The sequence below is a fragment of the Spea bombifrons genome, chromosome 2 (genome assembly GCF_027358695.1).
Source record: "Spea bombifrons isolate aSpeBom1 chromosome 2, aSpeBom1.2.pri, whole genome shotgun sequence".
Lineage (NCBI taxonomy): Eukaryota > Metazoa > Chordata > Amphibia > Anura > Pelobatidae > Spea > Spea bombifrons.
In genome coordinates, this window is record NC_071088.1 from 140,285,489 (window position 1) to 140,305,787 (window position 20,299).

The 20,299-nt window shown below is 49.8% G+C and overlaps 2 protein-coding genes across 2 annotated transcripts; one reads left to right on the forward strand and one right to left on the reverse strand.

The window, feature by feature from the left end:
• Positions 1-194: 194 nt before the first annotated feature.
• LOC128473935 (T-cell ecto-ADP-ribosyltransferase 1-like) lies at positions 195-8,617 on the reverse strand. Its single transcript, XM_053456157.1, has 6 exons — positions 8,517-8,617; positions 4,090-4,222; positions 2,957-3,044; positions 1,922-2,686; positions 1,468-1,512; positions 195-869 (listed from the first exon to the last, which is right to left on the reverse strand). Exons 1-6 carry the CDS (start codon positions 8,615-8,617, stop codon positions 787-789), a joined length of 1,215 nt encoding a protein of 404 aa, XP_053312132.1. The 3' UTR covers positions 195-786.
• Positions 8,550-19,522, forward strand: RSPH1 (radial spoke head component 1). Its single transcript, XM_053457924.1, has 9 exons — positions 8,550-8,669; positions 11,301-11,414; positions 11,597-11,702; positions 14,244-14,334; positions 14,508-14,643; positions 15,014-15,085; positions 17,115-17,241; positions 18,881-19,090; positions 19,203-19,522. The coding sequence occupies exons 1-9, from the start codon at positions 8,616-8,618 to the stop codon at positions 19,214-19,216; spliced, it is 924 nt and encodes a 307-aa protein (XP_053313899.1). The 5' UTR covers positions 8,550-8,615; the 3' UTR covers positions 19,217-19,522.
• The last annotated feature ends 777 nt before the right edge of the window (positions 19,523-20,299 follow it).

Here is a 20,299-nt window from a genome sequence, read left to right on the forward strand (position 1 = left end):
TGGGGGGGGTCAGGATTGGGGACAGTGAACCGTCGAGCCGTTGCATTTTCCATGGAACATTCTCTGTTACCCAGCTCTTCCTTCAGAGGACATAATAGTACGTCCCGTGTCACGAAGGGGTTACCAGATCTGTCCACCTCTCTACAGGAGGCGGCTCAGTAAGGCTGTAGAGGAATCTGCAATAAACTGCTCTGTTTTCACATTCATTATCCTTTATTCATAACTTAACTGGGTACAAGAAAATAGGGGCCCTTTTTGTATAAATGCTCCAGGGCCCCAAGGTCCTTAATCTGGCCTTGGGCCCCCTGACCGAGGCCTTTTGTTAGAATGTCAGACGGACCTCTGAAGCCCCCTGCAGGCTGATCACCGGTACTGCGATTAGCAACGGAGGCTAGGCGATGGCGGTTGGGAGGGTATCTGGCGCCATTTTATTACGCCGGGGGATTCAGTTTCACTTTTTAATGCCATTTCTAACCCAAAATTATCTTTTTCGGTCAAATAACAATCACCAGAAAAATCCAAGCATTCTTTAAGAGCATCGAGCAGAACATCTCTGTGTAAAATATTTCGCAAGGGCCGCGCGGTATAAATGCCGAGAGCTCTCAGCAGCCGGATCTTGAGCCGCGAGAAATTCTGCCCCAGGCCAGCAGCCAATGAGATTAGATCATCCATGCCAAGTGTCCCTGTTCAGTTTGGCCAGTCCCTCTTTTCTTAGTAAATTCCGCCAAATGCCCCTAAATTATGTTAATTGCCCGATGAGGTCACACAGAGACGGTGAGTAATTTGTTACACGGAGGAGAGGAGCTGGACAGCAGAAGAACATAACAAGACAACAAGAAGATGTACGTTCCTGAGCGTGGGGATCCAACCTGCAGAGATACAAGCATAACGGAGTTAACGATACAAACGTAACGGAGCCTACGATACAAACGTAACGGAGCCAACGATACAAACGTAACGGAGTTAACGATACAAACGTAACGGAGCCTGCGATACAAACGTAACGGAGCCAACGATACAAACGTAACGGAGCCAACGATACAAACGTAACGGAGTTAACGATACAAACTGGAACCAGACCGGACAGCAAAAGAATTCACTGGAACGCTTGGGAATGGGAGGGTTTGGGGCAATATTATCTAAACTATGAATCATTGATATACATGATAGCTCTGAACCTTCTTCATACGCCTCTGTCACACAAATGTACCTGCCTGGGGGTATCCAAATTATACCCCGTCCCCATTAAGTTATTCTAACCCCCCAGGGGCTACAGTATTGCTTAACGTATATATGTGAAGTATTGATGGGCAAACGACTCTTTTTGCCCCAGACGCGTGTTTTTTATTTATTTCTCTTCGATCCCGATTTTTCCTTCCCTGTCTCTCTCCAGGATTGCCCCTCCTCCTTATTATTTCATCATATGTGTGACTAAACTTTCCCATGACATCATAAAAATCCACTCACCCGAGTTGTAGAGGCAGTGATCCAGTGTCTGAGCGGATCCGTTACCTGAGATCATTAAACACACGGATGTTACTCTCATGTAATAACCAAACACGCTCAACACGCGAAATAAAAACGAACGTAATGGAGGAAGCGCGGAGCGGGAGAAGATAACATCCCAACCAGATGCTTAAAGACCGGAAGTTATTACATAACATAAAAGGTGATGAGAAGACATATTTATCGAGAGCAAAACACCGAAGGGGGGACTTTCTTCTTTACCCAATGTGGACCCCATCAGTGGACCAGAGAAGATGCTGGGTGGGCAGTCGGTGGCACCGGCAGGTCCCGAGGTGTAAGGGTGTTTCAGAGCGAGCGTGTTGGCGTGAGTATGTGTGGGTCAGTGTGAGTGTATGCGTACGTCACGCGGCGTGCGAGCGGTGGCTGATGAACGCACCTGGGTTTGGTCACCTACCTCTCAGGTAAGCGCAGTTGAAATTGCTGCATCGTTTCCCGGTGCTGGTCAGACCGAACGCGGCGGTCTCTCCTTCAGGCGCGTCTACTCTGAAGACCTCGTACCCCGGGATCACCACCCATTGCTCCTGCGGGAACTGCGAGAAGCTCACCACGTTGACGCCGAAGCAGCTGTTTATGGTGAACTGGGTGTCGTTGCTGTAGGACGCGGCATCGTCGAGAGTCGCGGGCAGGAACTGCCCAAACCTGACGACCTGCGTGCCGTTGGAGGGCCCGTAACGTGGCTTAAAGACCACGCCATGGACGGCTCTGTACACGAGGTGCTCCACGCGGCGGCAGTCGCCCGACAGAAGCTGAATGGCGGTGGTCAGGTAGTAGTGAAGGCTCTTGAAGTGGAAGTTTTCCATGTAATGATCGTACGATCTCCCGCCTGATCTCACAGCGTCATCGAAGGCTTCGCTTATAAATCCCGAGTAGGTCACCAAGGCCGTCCCGTGGCGGTCGGTGAACTCGGCAGGAAGCTCAGCGGCCACCTTGTGTTTCTTCTGCGTTCTCCATATGGTTTCCGCTTCGTCCCAAGCCCGCCGAAAGCCTCTGGACTTCTGCTTCTCCTTGTCGAGCGTTCCGTCCGCATCGAGTTGACGTTCCATGGCCCCTCTGCAGCCGACATACTGGTCGTCGAATGCCCAGCGCGCCAGATCCAGCGTCTTCACTTTGTCTACTTCCTGGGAGGACAGGAGGACACGGCTACAAAGCGATAGCGAGCCTTGTGGATAGTTTTATCGGGGCTTAGAAATCAAAGAGCCAGTCTGAGCGCTCTCTTTTGAGAGGTAGCGCATATTTAGAAACCTCGACTGGCCCCGTCCGGCCCCCCGTCTAGTCTGCCCTGTTTTTCCTGCTGTAAAAAAACTCAAACCTTAATCATTCCTTGGTCTCTCATTCTGCTGGGAGGCTGTTCCACTTATCTACTACCTCTACATATTGGGATTTAATCTATCAGGTTAACCAACCGGTGGATTCTAGAGTCGGAACGTACCTGTGCGGCTCCGTAGAGGATAAGAAAGAAGATGATTGGGCAGCTCCTCGTGGGAAGACCCATCCTGATTGGCCGATCTCTTACTTCCCTGCGAAAGAAAACAATCCGCGTACCACGGAAAAAATGAAAGGTGCCGTCCCGCCAACTCTGCCCCTCTAACGCTTTGTAGTAGAAGCCCCTAATATAGCATTTTTTTTTTTTTGAAATTTGACCCCAGAATCCTTTTTTATAAGATTATTGGGCAGCAGCAATGAAGTAAAACGTAACGACTCAAACCTTAATCAGCCGTTGGTCTCGTCAGGAGACCCTTAGTCCCGGGGGGGGGCAGAAATGACATGAAATTTATATACTCTTATGTACATTAACCCTTTTTCTGCCATTTTGACTATATAGTTACATTGATAATTAGGGTGAAGAAAGACATTTAGTGCATCGAGTTCAACAATTCCTCAAACCCATATAAGAGACAGTAACCGTGGCCCCAAGCGAGCCGAACACCCCCCCCCCGCCCCGATCAAGTAACCGTGTCCCCAAGCGAGCCGGACCCCCAGGCACCAACCCCCCCCCCCGGACCAGCGTTACTTTATCTCCTGTCACTCAGAATAACCCAGCATGCAGAAAACCCAGAAAACACCCAAACATTTTAGGGAAATACCGGTGAAATTGGCAGGACTTCTATTCCGCAATGTAACCCCCTCTCTATGTTTAAAACGAAAGCCCCCCCCCCGCGTTGTCTGGAAGGTGCGATTCATGTAGAAATCTCCAAAAAGATCTCTGTATTGACCTCGAAGATCCTTGTAACGGTTTCTCAAATCTCCACAGAAAACAATCCCAACTTAAATCGCCTTTCTTCGTGGCGGACGTTTTCCATCCCTTGAATCACTTTTTGTTGCCCTTCTTTGCACCCTTTCTGTTCCCGGCGTGACGTTTTTATACCGCTGCCCCAAGCTGCACCGCTAGATCCGTCTTACCGATAATAACGAGGCAAAATGATATTCTCATCACCTAAACCCATTCCCCTTTTAATACATGACAGCCTCTTGCTTGCTTTAGCAGCAGCTGCCGGGGATTGTGCACAGCCCCGCAGCCCCGCAGCCGCACAGTCCCAAAGCCCCACAGCCCTACAGCCGCACAGCCCCGCAGCCCCGCAGCCCCCGAGTCCCGCAGCCCCGCAGCCGCACAGCCTCCGAGTCCCGCAGCCCCGCAGCCCCGCAGCCGCACAGCCGCACAACCTCCGAGTCCCACAGCCTCACAGCCCCACAGCCTCTTGTCAATAAGGAGACCCAGATCAGAGAGTCTAATTAGCGTTTTTTTTTTTACCCAAATGCATAATTTTACATTTATCTTTATTAAAATCCCTTTGCAGAGAAATTACTGGGACTTTATTACATCATCTGCAGCATTACTTCCGGTACCTTCTTCCAAGTCATCGATAAATAAACTTAAAGGAATCGATCCAAGCACAGAACCCAGAGGCCCTCCGTTTACAATCATTATTCTATTATTATACGTATTTTTTTTCAACCATTACTTTCTTTAGCATTTTATATATAGCATGAAAAATATGCAAAAAAAAAATAAAAAAATTAAAAACACATTTTTAGAATTTTTTATTGTTTTTTTAGCTTTTGGAATGGGGGGCAGGAAGGGTTTTTATATATATATATGTAAAAAAATTATTTCTAGTGGGGGGTACATGGTGTTTGGGCACCTGTTTTTTCCTTTTTTTATTTTAATTATTTATAATTTAATTTTTTACACTCTTTTTGACGAGATCTCTCTTGGAAGCAGATAGTATCACTTATGATGTTGCGATGACATCACACGGGGTCCGTTTAAATAATATATTTTTTTAAATTATATGGGGGTTTTTTTCTGCTGAGTTTTAATCCATGTTTAAATGCGTTCCGTGTATCAGCCTCTACCACTACTGCCGGAAGGCTGCTCCACTTATCTACCACCCTCCCAGTAAAGGAAAATGTCGTGGTTTTCCCCACTCACCTCCGGAGGGGTCGGTGGCCGTCGTGATCCGAGTGTGCGTGTGATCACAGAATCCCGCCAGCTGCTGCTTTTATAACCCGTTTCACATGATTACATCTGATTTTAAAAAAGGGAAATAAGTGTATTTTTTAATAGACCCGCCGCCCGTCCCCCCACCTTCTGTATTCATACAGATCAGGAAAACTGAAAATATACATTTTTGCACCTTTCAAAAAAAGACCCAAAATGTTAACCGTTTCCTGTCTGTTTCCGGCCCAAACCTGATTCATTTCATGTAAAATAGTAAGAGGAACGCTGATTTTTATTTTTTTGCCATTTCTTGCTTTAGTCCTTTTTGGGGCAGTTTCTTGACCACCAGGGGCGAGCTGGGTGGGCTAAGGGGGGCTTATACCCTGAGTGGAGACTCTGGGGCTGAAGCAAGGCATCTTCTGCACGGGAAACAGCGGGGGCAAACGCACATTGGGGGGTCTCTGCGGAATCCCCCTCAATGCATTGGCAAGGGGGACATCATGATGTCAGCGGGACCTCCTGTCCGCATCCCGCCAGGGGGGCTCCGGGTAGTTCCCAGGTATGGGGTCAGCACAGGACGGACAGTGGCCCCCACGGTCTGCTTGCAGGTTGGCAAGCTGCGCATGCACGAAACCCGATTCCCAATGACGCCCCGCGTGGGCGGGACCTGGAAATAACACCGGTGGTCATCGTACATCCAACGCACGGGCTGAGTGCCATGACGCGTAACAACGCGAGCACGTCATGACATCACGTTGGAGCTCCGCTCAGGACAGAACGTAGGTAACTTTACTGGGAAACAAGATGGCGGCCGCACAGCCAACGCTTCTATCAGCGGCCGCCTGCGTCAGACATTAGCGGCGTTTCCATGGCCGACTCCTCGCGTGCGTACAGCCTCTGGCCGAGACAGACAGGTCCTTCGTTCAGGGGAGAGCCTGGCGTACCTGGGTACACAATATTTTGTGTGCCATACCTGGGTGGGTGTCACTACACGAGACCCCACCCTTTCCTGGCCACTTCCTGTACGCCATATGCAGGTTCAGGCCCCCATTGGCTCGGACCTCCCTCGCTCAGCATGCAGGGTATGAGTGCAGAGCGTCGGCGCATGACCGCCGGCGGCATGTTATAGACCGGGCTGACGAGTCCTGGGGCGGTGGGTTGGGGGCTCCCTGTAAAGCTCCCCCGCGCTATGGGCCACTTAACATGCAATCACAGATCTCCCCAACCGGCCCGTTAACATTACGGGGGGAGACAACACCTCCTGTCACACCGACCCCCAAAAACACCCCCATCCACCTCGGGCGTTAGGGGTAAAATAGGTCGTTTTACGTGCGGTTACAGCTGTGGGCGGGGCGTCCTATTGCCCCTGTGTCTGTGATTTTTTTGGGGGGGGTTAATGAATAGGCGCGTCCCGTATACCCCCTTCCATCCCAAATCCTTCTAAAAAGCGATGAAGCATCCAAGGAGACTACAAGCAATAAATGCCGTACCGGCTCGGGTACAGGCCGCATCCGATTACAGGCCGCGTCCGATTACAGGCCGCACCCGATTACAGGCCGCACCCGATTACAGGCCGCACCCGATTACAGGCCGCATCCGATTACAGGCCGCACCCGATTACAGGCCCCACTCGATTACAGGCCGCACCCGATTACAGGCCGCACCCGATTACAGGCCCCACTCGATTACAGGCCGCACCCGATTACAGGCCCCACCCGATTACAGGCCGCACCCGATTACAGGCCGCATCCGATTACAGGCCGCACCCGATTACAGGCCCCACTCGATTACAGGCCGCACCCGATTACAGGCCGCGTCCGATTACAGGCCGCGTCCGATTACAGGCCGCATCCGATTACAGGCCGCACCCGATTACAGGCCGCACCCGATTACAGGATTACAGAAAAATTTATTTTAAAGAAAAAAATAGACATTAGTGGAACGGAAAGCAGTATTTATGGAATGAACAGGAATCTGTGGATTTAACATTTTTGGTATCAGTTTGTCAGCATTTGTTATACAGAGAGAAAACCAAAAGCTGTTTTAAATCCCCCCCTTAATTCATCATGCGCCTCACTTATAGATGTACCCCCCCATGCCACTCTGCCCCCAGATATGTTTTATGCCCCCTAGAAGTGCAACCCCCCTCATATCCCACTCTGCTTCCTAGAAGTGCCCCCCGGACTTACCAATGCACCCCCAGACTTCCTGGTGTCTAGCGGGGCCGGCCGGTGGACGACTGTGCGATGCACGCAGACAACCTCCGCTGCCGGCACTTCCGCCGGAGCTTCTATGGTGGAGCACCGGAAGGTTATGTCCGTACCTGGAACTCTCCTGGTTTGACTCAGATATTGGTGGGTGAGCACTGCTTCTCCGGTTCCCGACCCGAATCCTCCGGGTCGCGGGGTCTTGTAGACAGTCCTGGTCGCGTCCTGCAAGGGAAGACTAGGACTGTCTACAAGACCCCGCAAGGCAAGGCTCCGGGTAGCCGGAGCCCAGAAGTTCCCAGGTATGGTTATGTCACGGCAGCGCTCCACCATAGCAGCGGAGGTTTTCTACGCGCATCGCACAGGCGTCCACGGCTGCCGGAGAGGAGGATCCGGGTCCCCTGCATCGCTGCGGGGGATCCGGATCCTCACCCGGCCGGGCTAATGATAAAGACACCCGCCCGGCACCCGAGACCGCATGTCCGGCCAGGGTGTAGGGGGATACGAACTGCGCATCCCTGCGCTAAACCCCGATTATAGGCCGCACCCCCACTTTAAAGACTTAATGCGGGGGGGGGAGTGCAGCCTATATTCAGGCCAATACGGTACATTGCTCTCGCACTCTCTCTCTCACACACACACTCTCTCTCTCTCTCTGTGTCTCTCACTTTCTCTCTCTCACTGTGTCTTTCTCGCTCTTTCTCTCACTCTCCCTCGCTCCCGCACTCACACTCTCTTTCACTCTCTCGCTCCCTCACTCTCTCTCTTGCTCTCACACGCTCTTTCTATCTCCCGCACTCTCTCGCTCTCTCGTTGTCTGTCTCTCTTTCTCTCTCTCTCTTTCTCACTCTGTGTCTCTTTAGCCCTCTCTCTATCTTTCTCTCAATCTCGCCATCTCTCTCTCACACTTTCTCTATCTGCCCTTGTTTCCCCCCCTGTGTCCCTCCGTGTCCCTCTGTGTCCGGGGCTGGCTGTGAGTGTTGGGTGTGGGGCAGGTAAGTAGTACTAGTTCCCTCAAATATATTTAACCCCCTCGCTGCTATCACGCCCGCAGCGCACACGGCCCGTAATAAATATGGCGCCGGATCATCCACTGTCGCGACGCCGTCTCCGTGGAGACGAGGGGTGGTCCCTCCAGCCGACATCTTGGTCTCCTAGGATACGGGTAACGTCTCCGTGGTAACAGGACGCACCCGGTGAAAGTTAACAAGACACAGAGACTTGTTCCTGAGAGACACTGCCGGGCAACCAGCGGGAACTGACCAGACACCCCGGTAACCCCGACCCACCGGACACCCTACAGGCTCACCGGTAACCCCGACTCACCGGACACGCCGACTCACCGGAAACCCCGATCCACCGGTAACTCCGACCCACCGGAAACCCCGATCCACCGGTAACCCCGACCCACCGGACACCCTACAGGCTCACCCCCGAGCGCCATGTCTGAACTGGACTCAGAAGAGTTCGAGGAGGAGGCCGAACCCGACCTGGGGGTAATTGGGAACAGGGGGTGTGAGGGAGATGTATTGGCCGAGTAGGAGATGAATTACCGGGTGTATAAGTGGGGGGGAGCAGAACCTGGCCCCTGTATAATGTATAGATAAATCAGTGACCGGCCCCCTGTATAATGTATAGATAAATCAGTGACCGGTCCCTGTATAATGTATAGATAAATCAGTGACCGGCCCCTGTATAATGTATAGATAAATCAGTGACCGGCCCCCTGTATAATGTATAGATAAATCAGTGACCGGCCCCCTGTATAATGTGTAGATAAATCAGTGACCGGCCCCTGTATAATGTATAGATAAATCAGTGACCGGCCCCCTGTATAATGTATAGATAAATCAGTGACCGGCCCCTGTATAATGTATAGATAAATCAGTGACCGGCCCCCTGTATGATGTATAGATAAATCAGTGACCGGCCCCCTGTATAATGTATAGATAAATCAGCGACCGGCCCCCTGTATAATGTATAGATAAATCAGTGAGCCGGCCCCCTGTATAATGTGTAGATAAATCAGTGACCGGCCCCTGTATAATGTATAGATAAATCAGTGACCGGCCCCTGTATAATGTGTAGATAAATCAGTGACGGGCCCCCTGTATAATGTGTAGATAAATCAGTGACCGGCCCCCTGTATAATGTATAGATAAATCAGTGACCGGCCCCCTGTATAATGTATAGATAAATCAGTGACCGGCCCCTGTATAATGTATAGATAAATCAGCGACCGGCCCCTGTATAATGTATAGATAAATCAGTGACCGGCCCCTGTATAATGTATAGATAAATCAGTGACCGGTCCCCTGTATAATGTATAGTTAAATCAGTGACCGGCCCCTGTATAATGTATAGATAAATCAGTGACCGGCCCCCTGTATAATGTATAGATAAATCAGTGACTGGTCCCAGTATAATGTATAGATAAATCAGTGACCGGCCCCCTGTATAATGTATAGATAAATCAGTGACCGGCCCCTGTATAATGTATAGATAAATCAGTGACCGGCCCCCTGTATAATGTATAGATAAATCAGTGACCGGCCCCCTGTATAATGTATAGATAAATCAGTGACCGGCCCCCTGTATAATGTATAGATAAATCAGTGACCGGCCCCTGTATAATGTATAGATAAATCAGTGACTGGCCCCCTGTATAATGTATAGATAAATCAGTGACCTGCCCCCTGTATAATGTATAGATAAATCAGTGACCGGCCCCCTGTATAATGTATAGATAAATCAGTGACCGGCCCCCTGTATAATGTATAGATAAATCAGTGACCGGCCCCCTGTATAATGTATAGATAAATCAGTGACCGGCCCCTGTATAATGTATAGATAAATCAGTGACTGGCCCCCTGTATAATGTATAGATAAATCAGTGACCGGCCCCCTGTATAATGTGTAGATAAATCAGTGACCGGGCCCCTGTATAATGTATAGATAAATCAGTGACTGGCCCCTGTATAATGTATAGATAAATCAGTGACCGGCTCCCTGTATAATGTATAGATAAATCAGTGACCGGCCCCTGTATAATGTATAGATAAATCAGTGACCGGCCCCTGTATAATGTATAGATAAATCAGTGACCGGCCCCTGTATAATGTACAGATAAATCAGTGACTGGCCCCTGTATAATGTATAGATAAATCAGTGACCGGCCCCTGTATAATGTATAGATAAATCAGTGACCGGCCCCTGTATAATGTATAGATAAATCAGTGACTGGCCCCTGTATAATGTATAGATAAATCGGTGACCGGCTCCCTGTATAATGTATAGATAAATCAGTGACCGGCCCCTGTATAATGTATAGATAAATCAGTGACCGGCCCCCTGTATAATGTATAGATAAATCAGTGACCGGCCCCCTGTATAATGTATAGATAAATCAGTGACTGGCCCCTGTATAATGTATAGATAAATCGGTGACCGGCTCCCTGTATAATGTATAGATAAATCAGTGACCGGTCCCTGTATAATGTATAGATAAATCAGTGACCGGCCCCCTGTATAATGTATAGATAAATCAGTGACCTTCCCCTGTATAATGTATAGATAAATCAGTGACCGGCCCCCTGTATAATGTATAGATAAATCAGTGACCGGCCCCCTGTATAATGTATAGATAAATCAGTGAGCCGGCCCCCTGTATAATGTATAGATAAATCAGTGACCGGCCCCCTGTATAATGTATAGATAAATCAGTGACCGGCCCCCTGTATAATGTATAGATAAATCAGTGACCGGCCCCCTGTATAATGTATAGATAAATCAGTGACCGCCCCCCTGTATAATGTATAGATAAATCAGTGACCGGCCCCTGTATAATGTATAGATAAATCAGTGACCGGTCCCTGTATAATGTATAGATAAATCAGTGACTGGCTCCTGTATAATGTATAGATAAATCAGTGACCGGCCCCTGTATAATGTATAGATAAATCAGTGACCGGCCCCCTGTATAATGTATAGATAAATCAGTGACCGGCCCCTGTATAATGTATAGATAAATCAGTGACCGGCTCCCTGTATAATGTATAGATAAATCAGTGACCCGGCCCCGTATTCTGTATATGTAATGAGTGTCTCCGTCTCGATCTGATTGGCAGGAGTATGAAGGCGAGCGGAATGAAGCTGGCGAGCGCCACGGAAGCGGGAAGGCGCGGCTGCCCAACGGCGACACGTACGAGGGGCAGTACGAGAGAGGGAAGAGGCACGGCCAGGTACCCCGGGGGGTTATTCTGCCCCTAAGGTGCTCATAGCAATCTGTGGTAATCGCGTGACAGGCTGAGTCTGCAATATGGCGCAGATTAGAATCATGAGAGAGTGGTGGATAAGTGGAACAGCCTCCCAGCAGAAGTGGTAGCGGGTAAAACAGTGTATGAATAATAAATGCTCTCCGCAGGGAACGTATCGGTTCAGAAACGGCGCTCGTTACTCAGGAGAATATTCCCAGAACCTGAAACACGGCGCAGGCACCTTCAGCTACCCCGACGGCTCCAAGTACGAAGGTAAAACCCAGCAGCTCACCGCTTAGTGAATCAGCCCCACTAAATGAATTATATGTTTATTAATACGGCGGATCCCTCACCATTTATTAATTAGACTTATTACATTAAACGTGAATACGTCATTTTTGTGCTGAATACAGCGCTGGGGGGTTATATTACTGTATACAGTGCTGGGGGTTATATTATTGTATACAGCGCTGGGGGGTTATATTACTGTATACAGCGCTGGGGGGGTTATATTACTGTATACAGCGCTGGGGGGTTATATTACTGTATACAGTGCTGGGGGGTTATATTACTGTATACAGCGCTGGGGGTTATATTACTGTATACAGTGCTGGGGGGGTTATTACTGCATACAGTGCTGGGGTTATATTACTGTATACAGTGCTGGGGGGTTATTACTGTATACAGTGCTGGGGGGGTTATTACTGTATACAGTGCTGGGGGGTTATTACTGTATACAGCGCTGGGGGGTTATATTACTGTATACAGCCCTGGGGGTTATATTACTGTATACAGCGCTGGGGGGTTATATTACTGTATACAGCGCTGGGGGGTTATATTACTGTATACAGTGCTGGGGGGTTATATTACTGTATACAGCGCTGGGGGGTTATATTACTGTATATAGCGCTGGGGGGTTATATTACTGTATACAGCGCTGGGGGGTTATATTACTGTATACAGCGCTGGGGGTTATATTACTGTATACAGCGCTGGGGGTTATATTACTGTGTTCAGTGCTGGGGGGTTATATTACTGTATACAGCGCTGGGGTTATATTACTGTATACAGCGCTGGGGTTATATTACTGTATACAGCGCAGGGGGTTCTATTACTGTATACAGTGCTGGGGGTTATATTACTGTATACAGCGCTGGGGGGGTTATATTACTGTATACAGCGCTGGGGGTTATATTACTGTATACAGCGCTGGGGGGTTATATTACTGTATATAGCGCTGGGGGGTTATATTACTGTATACAGCGCTGGGGGTTATATTACTGTATACAGCGCTGGGGGGTTATATTACTGTATATAGCGCTGGGGGTTATATTACTGTATGCAGTGCTGGGGGGTTATATTACTGTATACAGCGCTGGGGGTTATATTACTGTATATAGCGCTGGGGGGTTATATTACTGTATACAGCGCTGGGGGGTTATATTACTGTATATAGCGCTGGGGGGTTATATTACTGTATACAGCGCTGGGGGGTTATATTACTGTATACAGCGCTGGGGGGTTATATTACTGTATACAGTGCTGGGGGTTATATTACTGTATACAGCGCTGGGGGGTTATATTACTGTATACAGCGCTGGGGGTTATATTACTGTATACAGCGCTGGGGGGTTATATTACTGTGTACAGCACTGGGGGGTTATATTACTGTATACAGCGCTGGGGGTTATATTACTGTATACAGCGCTGGGGGGTATATTACTGTATACAGCGCTGGGGGTTATATTACTGTATACAGCGCTGGGGGGTTATATTACTGTATACAGCGCTGGGGGTTATTTTACTGTATACAGTGCTGGGGGTTATATTACTGTATACAGCGCTGGGGGGTTATATTACTGTATACAGTGCTGGGGGTTATATTACTGTATATAGCGCTGGGGGTTATATTACTGTATACAGTGCTGGGGGGTTATATTACTGTATACAGCGCTGGGGGGGGTTATATTACTGTATACAGCGCTGGGGGTTATATTACTGTATACAGCGCTGGGGGTTATATTACTGTATACAGCGCTGGGGGTTATATTACTGTATACAGCGCTGGGGGGTTATATTACTGTATACAGCGCTGGGGTTATATTACTGTATACAGCGCTGGGGGTTATATTACTGTATACAGCGCTGGGGGGTTATATTACTGTATACAGCGCTGGGGGGTTATATTACTGTATACAGCGCTGGGGGGTTATATTACTGTATACAGCGCTGGGGGGTTATATTACTGTATACAGCGCTGGGGGTTATATTACTGTATATAGCGCTGGGGGGGTTATATTACTGTATATAGCGCTGGGGGGGTTATATTACTGTATACAGTGCTGGGGGGTTATATTACTGTATACAGTGCTGGGGGGTTATATTACTGTATACAGTGCTGGGGGGTTATATTACTGTATACAGTGCTGGGGGGTTATATTACTGTATACAGTGCTGGGGGGTTATATTACTGTATACAGCGCTGGGGGTTATATTACTGTATACAGCGCTGGGGGTTATATTACTGTATACAGTGCTGGGGGGTTATATTACTGTATACAGCGCTGGGGGTTATATTACTGTATACAGTGCTGGGGGTTATATTACTGTATACAGTGCTGGGGGGTTATATTACTGTATACAGTGCTGGGGGGTTATATTACTGTATACAGCGCTGGGGGGTTATATTACTGTATACAGCGCTGGGGGTTATATTACTGTATACAGCGCTGGGGGGGTTATATTACTGTATATAGCGCTGGGGGGTTATATTACTTTGGCTCTGCTGTAAGTCTGGATTTTTTTACCCTCCAGGTGACTGGGTGGATGACCAGCGGCAGGGGCAGGGGGTTTATGCGTACGCCAACGGAGACACGTACAGCGGAGACTGGTTCGCCCATCAGAGGTAATAGACATGCGTGTGGTTAGACGGCCCGTGGCGGGAGGGGGGCGGCTTTCTGCAGCAGCGGGGGAGATGGTCCACGGCGGGGGGGTCCTCGGCAGGGGGGGAGGCGCAGGTGCCACCTTTCTTTAGACCGTTCAGTTAGCTGATAGACGTGTGCGTGTTCTTTTTCCCAGGCATGGACAAGGCGTGTACACGTACGCCGATACCGGATCCAAGTACATCGGCACCTGGGTCAACGGGAAGCAAGAGGGCGCCGGGGAGCTTGTGCACCTGAATCACCGCTACCTGGGCAAATTTACCAGCAACAGCGTGAGTACCGCGTGCTGGTCGTGTGTGCCGGCAGCATGTTCAGGAGGTGTGTGCTGGCAGCGTGTTCAGGAGGTGTGTTCCGGCTGCGTATGCCGGAGAAATGTGCTGGAGGCATGTGCCGGCGGCGTATATAGGAGGCGTGTGCTGGCAGTATGTTCAGGAGGCGTGTGCCAATAGCGTGTGCCCGTAGCGTGTGTCACGTGTGTCTGAGCCAACTGGTTCTTATCTGCCATCAAGTCCTATGTTTCTGTGTGAACAGAGCATTTGTTACCTGTTGCCGTGTGCACAGTGTGAGGCCTGTTGCCGTGTGCTTAGCGTGTATCCGAGGCTTGTGACCCCCGCCGTGACATTCTTTTTCCTTTCCTCGTAGCTCCTGGGGCCGGGGAAGTACGTGTTTGACACGGGCTGCGAGCAGCATGGCGCATACGTGCAGGCCGAGCAGGTAACACGGATCTCATTATCTCCTCCAGGTGGTTCCGGCATTTCATTGGTTAACCCCTTATTGTTGTTTCCCGGCTAAATCACCCAAACTCTCCCAAAAAGTGACCGACCTGATGCTTTATTTTTACTGGTTAATCTTTGAATGTAATATGTAGAAGGTGACAGGTTGGCGTGACGTGTCCGTGGCAGGGAGTCACCCAATATGGCGATCCTGAAACTGCTACATATCTACCACATACATACATATAACCCCACCCAACAATCTGCCACATACCCCACACTCACCGGGGTACAGATGGGGTAATGAACTAGGGACGAGTAACGCGAGTAACGGTAAGCGGGGGTCTCCTCTGCTCCAGACTCCTCTCGCGGGGGTCTCCTCTGCTCCAGACTCATCGCGGGGGTCTCCTCTGCTCCGGACTCATCGCGGGGGTCTCTTCTGCTCCAGACTCCTCTCGCGGGGGTCTCCTCTGCTCCAGACTCCTCTCGCGGGGGTCTCCTCTGCTCCAGACTCCTCTCGCGGGAGTCTCCTCTGCTCCAGACTCATCGCGGGGGTCTCCTCTGCTCCAGACTCATCGCGGGGGTCTCCTCTACTCCAGACTCATCGCGGGGGTCTCCTCTGCTCCAGACTCATCGCGGGGGTCTCCTCTGCTCCAATCATCTTTGGGGTCTCGTTTACTGATTGGTTTCTCTCTGGGCTGATGCTTTGGAAAGCTGTGCCCAGCTTGTAGCCTGGATCTCCTTGGTGGGTTTGGGTGAGCAGACGGCCCCCGTCTCTTGCCCCGTCTCTTGCCCCCGTCTCTTGCCCCTGTCTCTTGACCCCGTCTCTTGCCCCTGTCTCTTGACCCCGTCTCCTGCCCCCGTCTCCTGACCCCGTGCGAACTGTGCCATTTGGGAAGTCAGATCCTTGGTTACGGTCCTCCAGGGAACTCTCTACGATCCAGAGGGAACGTCAGGCTGTCTCTCTGTAGACAGTAAAGATCCCAGCGCTCTGCTGCATTTAACTAAAAACGCACGGAATTAACCCGAATTTACTCCGCTGTAAATAACGATGTCTTTGAATTGATTACACAGCCGCTTCCTGCTAAGAGCCGCATCCGAGGCGCCCACTCCACACACAGTAAAACGCCGGTTATTGAGGCCTTTGTGCTGACGGGGGCAAGTGTCACGCAGGTTCTGATTGGCATGTCTTGCCGTGTGTGCATGCGCAGTGATGCATGGCAGGGATGGTTGTTCATTTTAGTTCATCCTAAAGCTCTGTGGAAGTTAAAGATTGCTGCGTGTAGAAGTACAGATCACATTTTATGAAGCTGTCGGCTGTAGTCTGCGCCGATAGAGCTTCAGAAGATGAGCTGTGTCGGTGCAGAGTACAGCCGGCAGCTTCAGAAAATGAGCTGTGTCGGTGCAGAGTACAGCCGGCAGCTTCAGAAAATGAGCGGTGTCAGTGCAGAGTACAGCCGGCAGCTTCAGAAAATGAGCTGTGTCGGTGCAGAGTACAGCCGGCAGCTTCAGAAGATGAGCTGTGTCGGTGCAGAGTACAGCCGGCAGCTTCAGAAAATGAGCGGTGTCAGTGCAGAGTACAGCCGGCAGCTTCAGAAGATGAGCTGTGTCGGTGCAGAGTACAGCCGGCAGCTTCAGAAAATGAGCTGTGTCGGTGCAGAGTACAGCCGGCAGCTTCAGAAAATGAGCGGTGTCGGTGCAGAGTACAGCCGGCAGCTTCAGAAAATGAGCGGTGTCGGTGCAGAGTACAGCCGGCAGCAAACCCAGCAAACCCAGCAAACATTCTGACCTGCTAGAAAAGAGGGGCATCAGTGAGGGAGAGAGGGGCATCAGGGGAGAGAGGGGCATCAGTGGGAAGGGGGGCTCAGATCTCAAACGTTAGGAGGTAGTTGCTGCGGTAATTAACTAGGATGCCGACTCGTATATCCATGAACCCCGAGCCACCGACGAGTGTTTACGGCTTTGCATGAAATAAGAATGTTTAGGGTCGTCAGGAAAACCTTAACGCTTTCACGTGAAACAATTTGTAGGAGAAGGAGGACGAGGAGGATGAAGAAGAGGAGCCCCTGGCGGTGCCGGTCACCAAGTGGAACGCTGACAAAATTACAAACCTTACCCTCTGGTCTCCAACTGAAGTGGTTCAGCCTCCTGCCCCAGGTATGTCCCCCCCTCCTACCCCAGGTATGTCCCCCCTCCTACCCCAGGTGTGCCCCTCTCTGTGCCTGTCCCAGGTACGTCTGTATTCTTGACCCAGGTATGCCCACCCAGTGCGTCTGCCTCCTGCCCCACCCACCTGTTCCTGTCCTCAGCTCCCTGCCCCCGGTATGCCCACCCCTGTCTTCATCCTCCTTATTATTGATTACCCACAAGTAGATAATCTAGCACCACGTGTGTGAGGTCAGTGATGATGTCATATTGGGTGTTTAATGTGGGTCATTTGCTAAACACTGCAGCGATTCTTGTGCCGGGGGCATTACGGGGGCCGTTCTGGGGGGGCGTTCCGACGATCGCGTCTGTTCTGTAGTCAGTAAACCTTAATCAGTCGTTGGTCTCGTCTTAGATTCAGGAGCCGTATGTCTATCCAATGCATGTTTAACCCCCTCACTGTATTACCCACTACCACCTCTGCTGAGAGGCTGTTCCATGCATCTACCACATTCTCAGTAAAGTAAAACTTCCCTCCGTTCCATCTCAGCCTCTGATCCTCTAGTGTTAGATTCTGGTTGTGATTTTTCTCCTCCTTTGAAATAAACTTTCCTCCTGTCCTTTATTGTTTAAATGTCTCTGTCCTACAGTCTCTTTTCTCCTGTGTCACCTGCTCTCTGTCTTCTCTCCCATCCCTTCTCTCACTTTTCTCACCCCCCTTTCTCTCAACCCTCTCGTCTCTCTCATCCCCTCCCTTCTCTCTCATCCCCCTCTCTCTCTCTCCCATTCCTCCTCTCTCTCTCATCCCTCCTCTCTCTCACCCCCTCTCTCTCTTCCCTCTTATCCCCCCTCTGTCTCTCACCACCCCTACCCCCTCACTCTCCTCTCTCTCTCACCCCCTCTCTCTCTTCTCTTTCATCCCCCTCTCTCTTCTCCCTCACCCCCTCCCTCTCTTCTCTCTCATCCCCTGTTTCTCTTCTGTCTCTGTGTTATGTCACCCATCTCTCTCTGTTATCTCATCCCCTGTCTCTCTCTCTCTCCTCTCTCATTATGCTGTCATCTCTTTTAACCGAAATAATCCCCAGGGTTGAGGGAAATTAGAAAGGGGGAACCAAAACCCGCTTGTGGCATCTTGGCCCCCAGGGGCCGAGCCTCTAAACCGCAAAACAGGAAGCATCAGTTTCGCTGTGGAGGGGAATACGTTGTGTGCGCACCTGGTCTCATTTAAACAGAAACACACTTAGCAATAGCCCTAAGCCTTTCCGTCTCTGATTGGGTGTAACCAAAGTCACGTGATTACAGCCGTCCCGTCTCTTTTCCCACACTTTGCGGATTCCAGTTCCACTCTCTGAATAAAATCCGTGTAACGGTGTTTACAGATTCAAATAGACAATATATGTGTTAGTATATGTGTTAGGACCCCACCGCATGTGTATAACATGGGAGCGGCCATCTTCACTTCCTGTTCTCAGGACCTGCAGAATTATTCCTCCCCATAAACCTCTCTCCCCTGTTGCTGATCGGTTCAGGCAGCGTTAGTGGACGGGGGCGAGCACATCAGTATAGGAATAATATCAGATAATTCTGGCTCTGCCACAGGCTGCCACCCATCTCTTTTAACGCGTTCTTTTACCCCGTCTTCTCCCTTTAGTGGTTGGAGAGCCGGCTGCAGCAGATGAAACGGGTTCCCAAATGGCGCCCGCAGAGGCTGTGGCTCCCGCTCCAGGATCCGAGGCTGAGCTCACAGTAGGCTCTTCAGGAGCCTCAGGACCCACGGCGTCTAATGCGGTGTCTGAAGGGCCAGAAGCTGCCCCTGCATTACCCGAGAGCGAGGGAGCGGATACCGGGGATCCTGCCGAGGGTAAGGCCAGAAAGGGCGTTCAGACCAAGGCTTTCTCCAGTCACTGGCGACTGCGGGGACTCTGTTTTAAAGTCCTAACACATTATTAGACGTGTTTCCCTCTCCTTCACAGATGCTGATAACTAAGTGGGGAGACGTCCCAAAAAGTGCAAGAGAAGAGACGTGAAAAACATAATGAATGGTGGGGAGCCATCTGTACAGAGGGGTATTCTGGACTGGGGAACAAGCCTACAGACATCGGCCGTGGGAACAGGACCACAGACACCAGCCAGTTAAAGAGCTATGCTGGGAATAGGCTAATGTTCTATGGCTGCATCGTTACCGTCATTTCTATACATCTGAAATGTTTATGGTCGGATGGGTCTGTTGATGTATCATTTCCTTTATTGTGTAATATTGGAATAGCACATAAACTCGGTCACATATTACAAAGTTCAGCGAGCCCCGATCAGCCGTGTCCGTGTCTGAATATATATGCTGTGAGCCTGAATTTTCCTATAGGATGGGGACATCGCTCTGTACCCTCTGGGAAGGGGTATAAATTATTCTGCATCTATAGGTTCATAGTACCCAGTGGGTATGGATCATCGCATCAACATACCCTATATATATATATATATATATATATATAATGGTGCATTTTATTTCAATCTATACAGATGCACCGAGTCTTTACAGCCCCCGTAACATTAGGGACAAGCAGCTTGTTACGATATTGCTTAAGGGTTAAAGGAAAGGACAAACTGCTTGTGGGGACCATGTGGGTCGCACTTATTAAACACCCCCAAAACCAAGCCACTGTCTGTTTTACGCCATATATGCCATAGTGTTATTATTCCTATTTATTGTTTTATGTAGCACCATCATATTCCGCGGCGCAGTACAGTGGGTAAACATGACATATATAACATAACAATTCAATTTACAGGAACAATTACTGAAGGCTAATACACGCCTGGAGCTGCACGTTCAGCCTTTCTAGGTGTATGAAGGGTTAAATGTTATTAAAGAAGAAATGCCACAGCTTCCTATAGCTTTGGTTGCAGAGCCGACATCAGCTGACAATCTTTTGTCCTGTAGTTACTTCTCCCCTTCTACCTCTGCCCTTATTATATGGAGTATATTCAAATGCGAGACTGCACTAAGATCCAATAGATGCCTTTATATATACAGGACGGTTTTAGTAATACGAGCAAAATACAGGATATA

Bases quoted from the DNA above. Each gene is read 5' to 3' on its own strand.
- RSPH1 (XM_053457924.1), top strand. From the start codon at position 8,616: ATGTCTGAACTGGACTCAGAAGAGTTCGAGGAGGAGGCCGAACCCGAC. The intron at 8,670-11,300 runs GTAATTGGGAAC...TCTGATTGGCAG, and splicing joins AGGCCGAACCCGACCTGGGG to GAGTATGAAGGCGAGCGGAA. The intron at 11,703-14,243 runs GTAAAACCCAGC...TTTACCCTCCAG, and splicing joins CGACGGCTCCAAGTACGAAG to GTGACTGGGTGGATGACCAG.
- LOC128473935 (XM_053456157.1), bottom strand. From the start codon at position 8,617: ATGGCGCTCGGGGGTGAGCCTGTAGGGTGTCCGGTGGGTCGGGGTTAC. The intron at 4,223-8,516 runs GTGAGTCGGCGT...CTTATTGACAAG, and splicing joins CCGGTGGATCGGGGTTTCCG to AGGCTGTGGGGCTGTGAGGC. The intron at 2,687-2,956 runs GTACGTTCCGAC...ACTATCCACAAG, and splicing joins TCCTCTACGGAGCCGCACAG to GCTCGCTATCGCTTTGTAGC.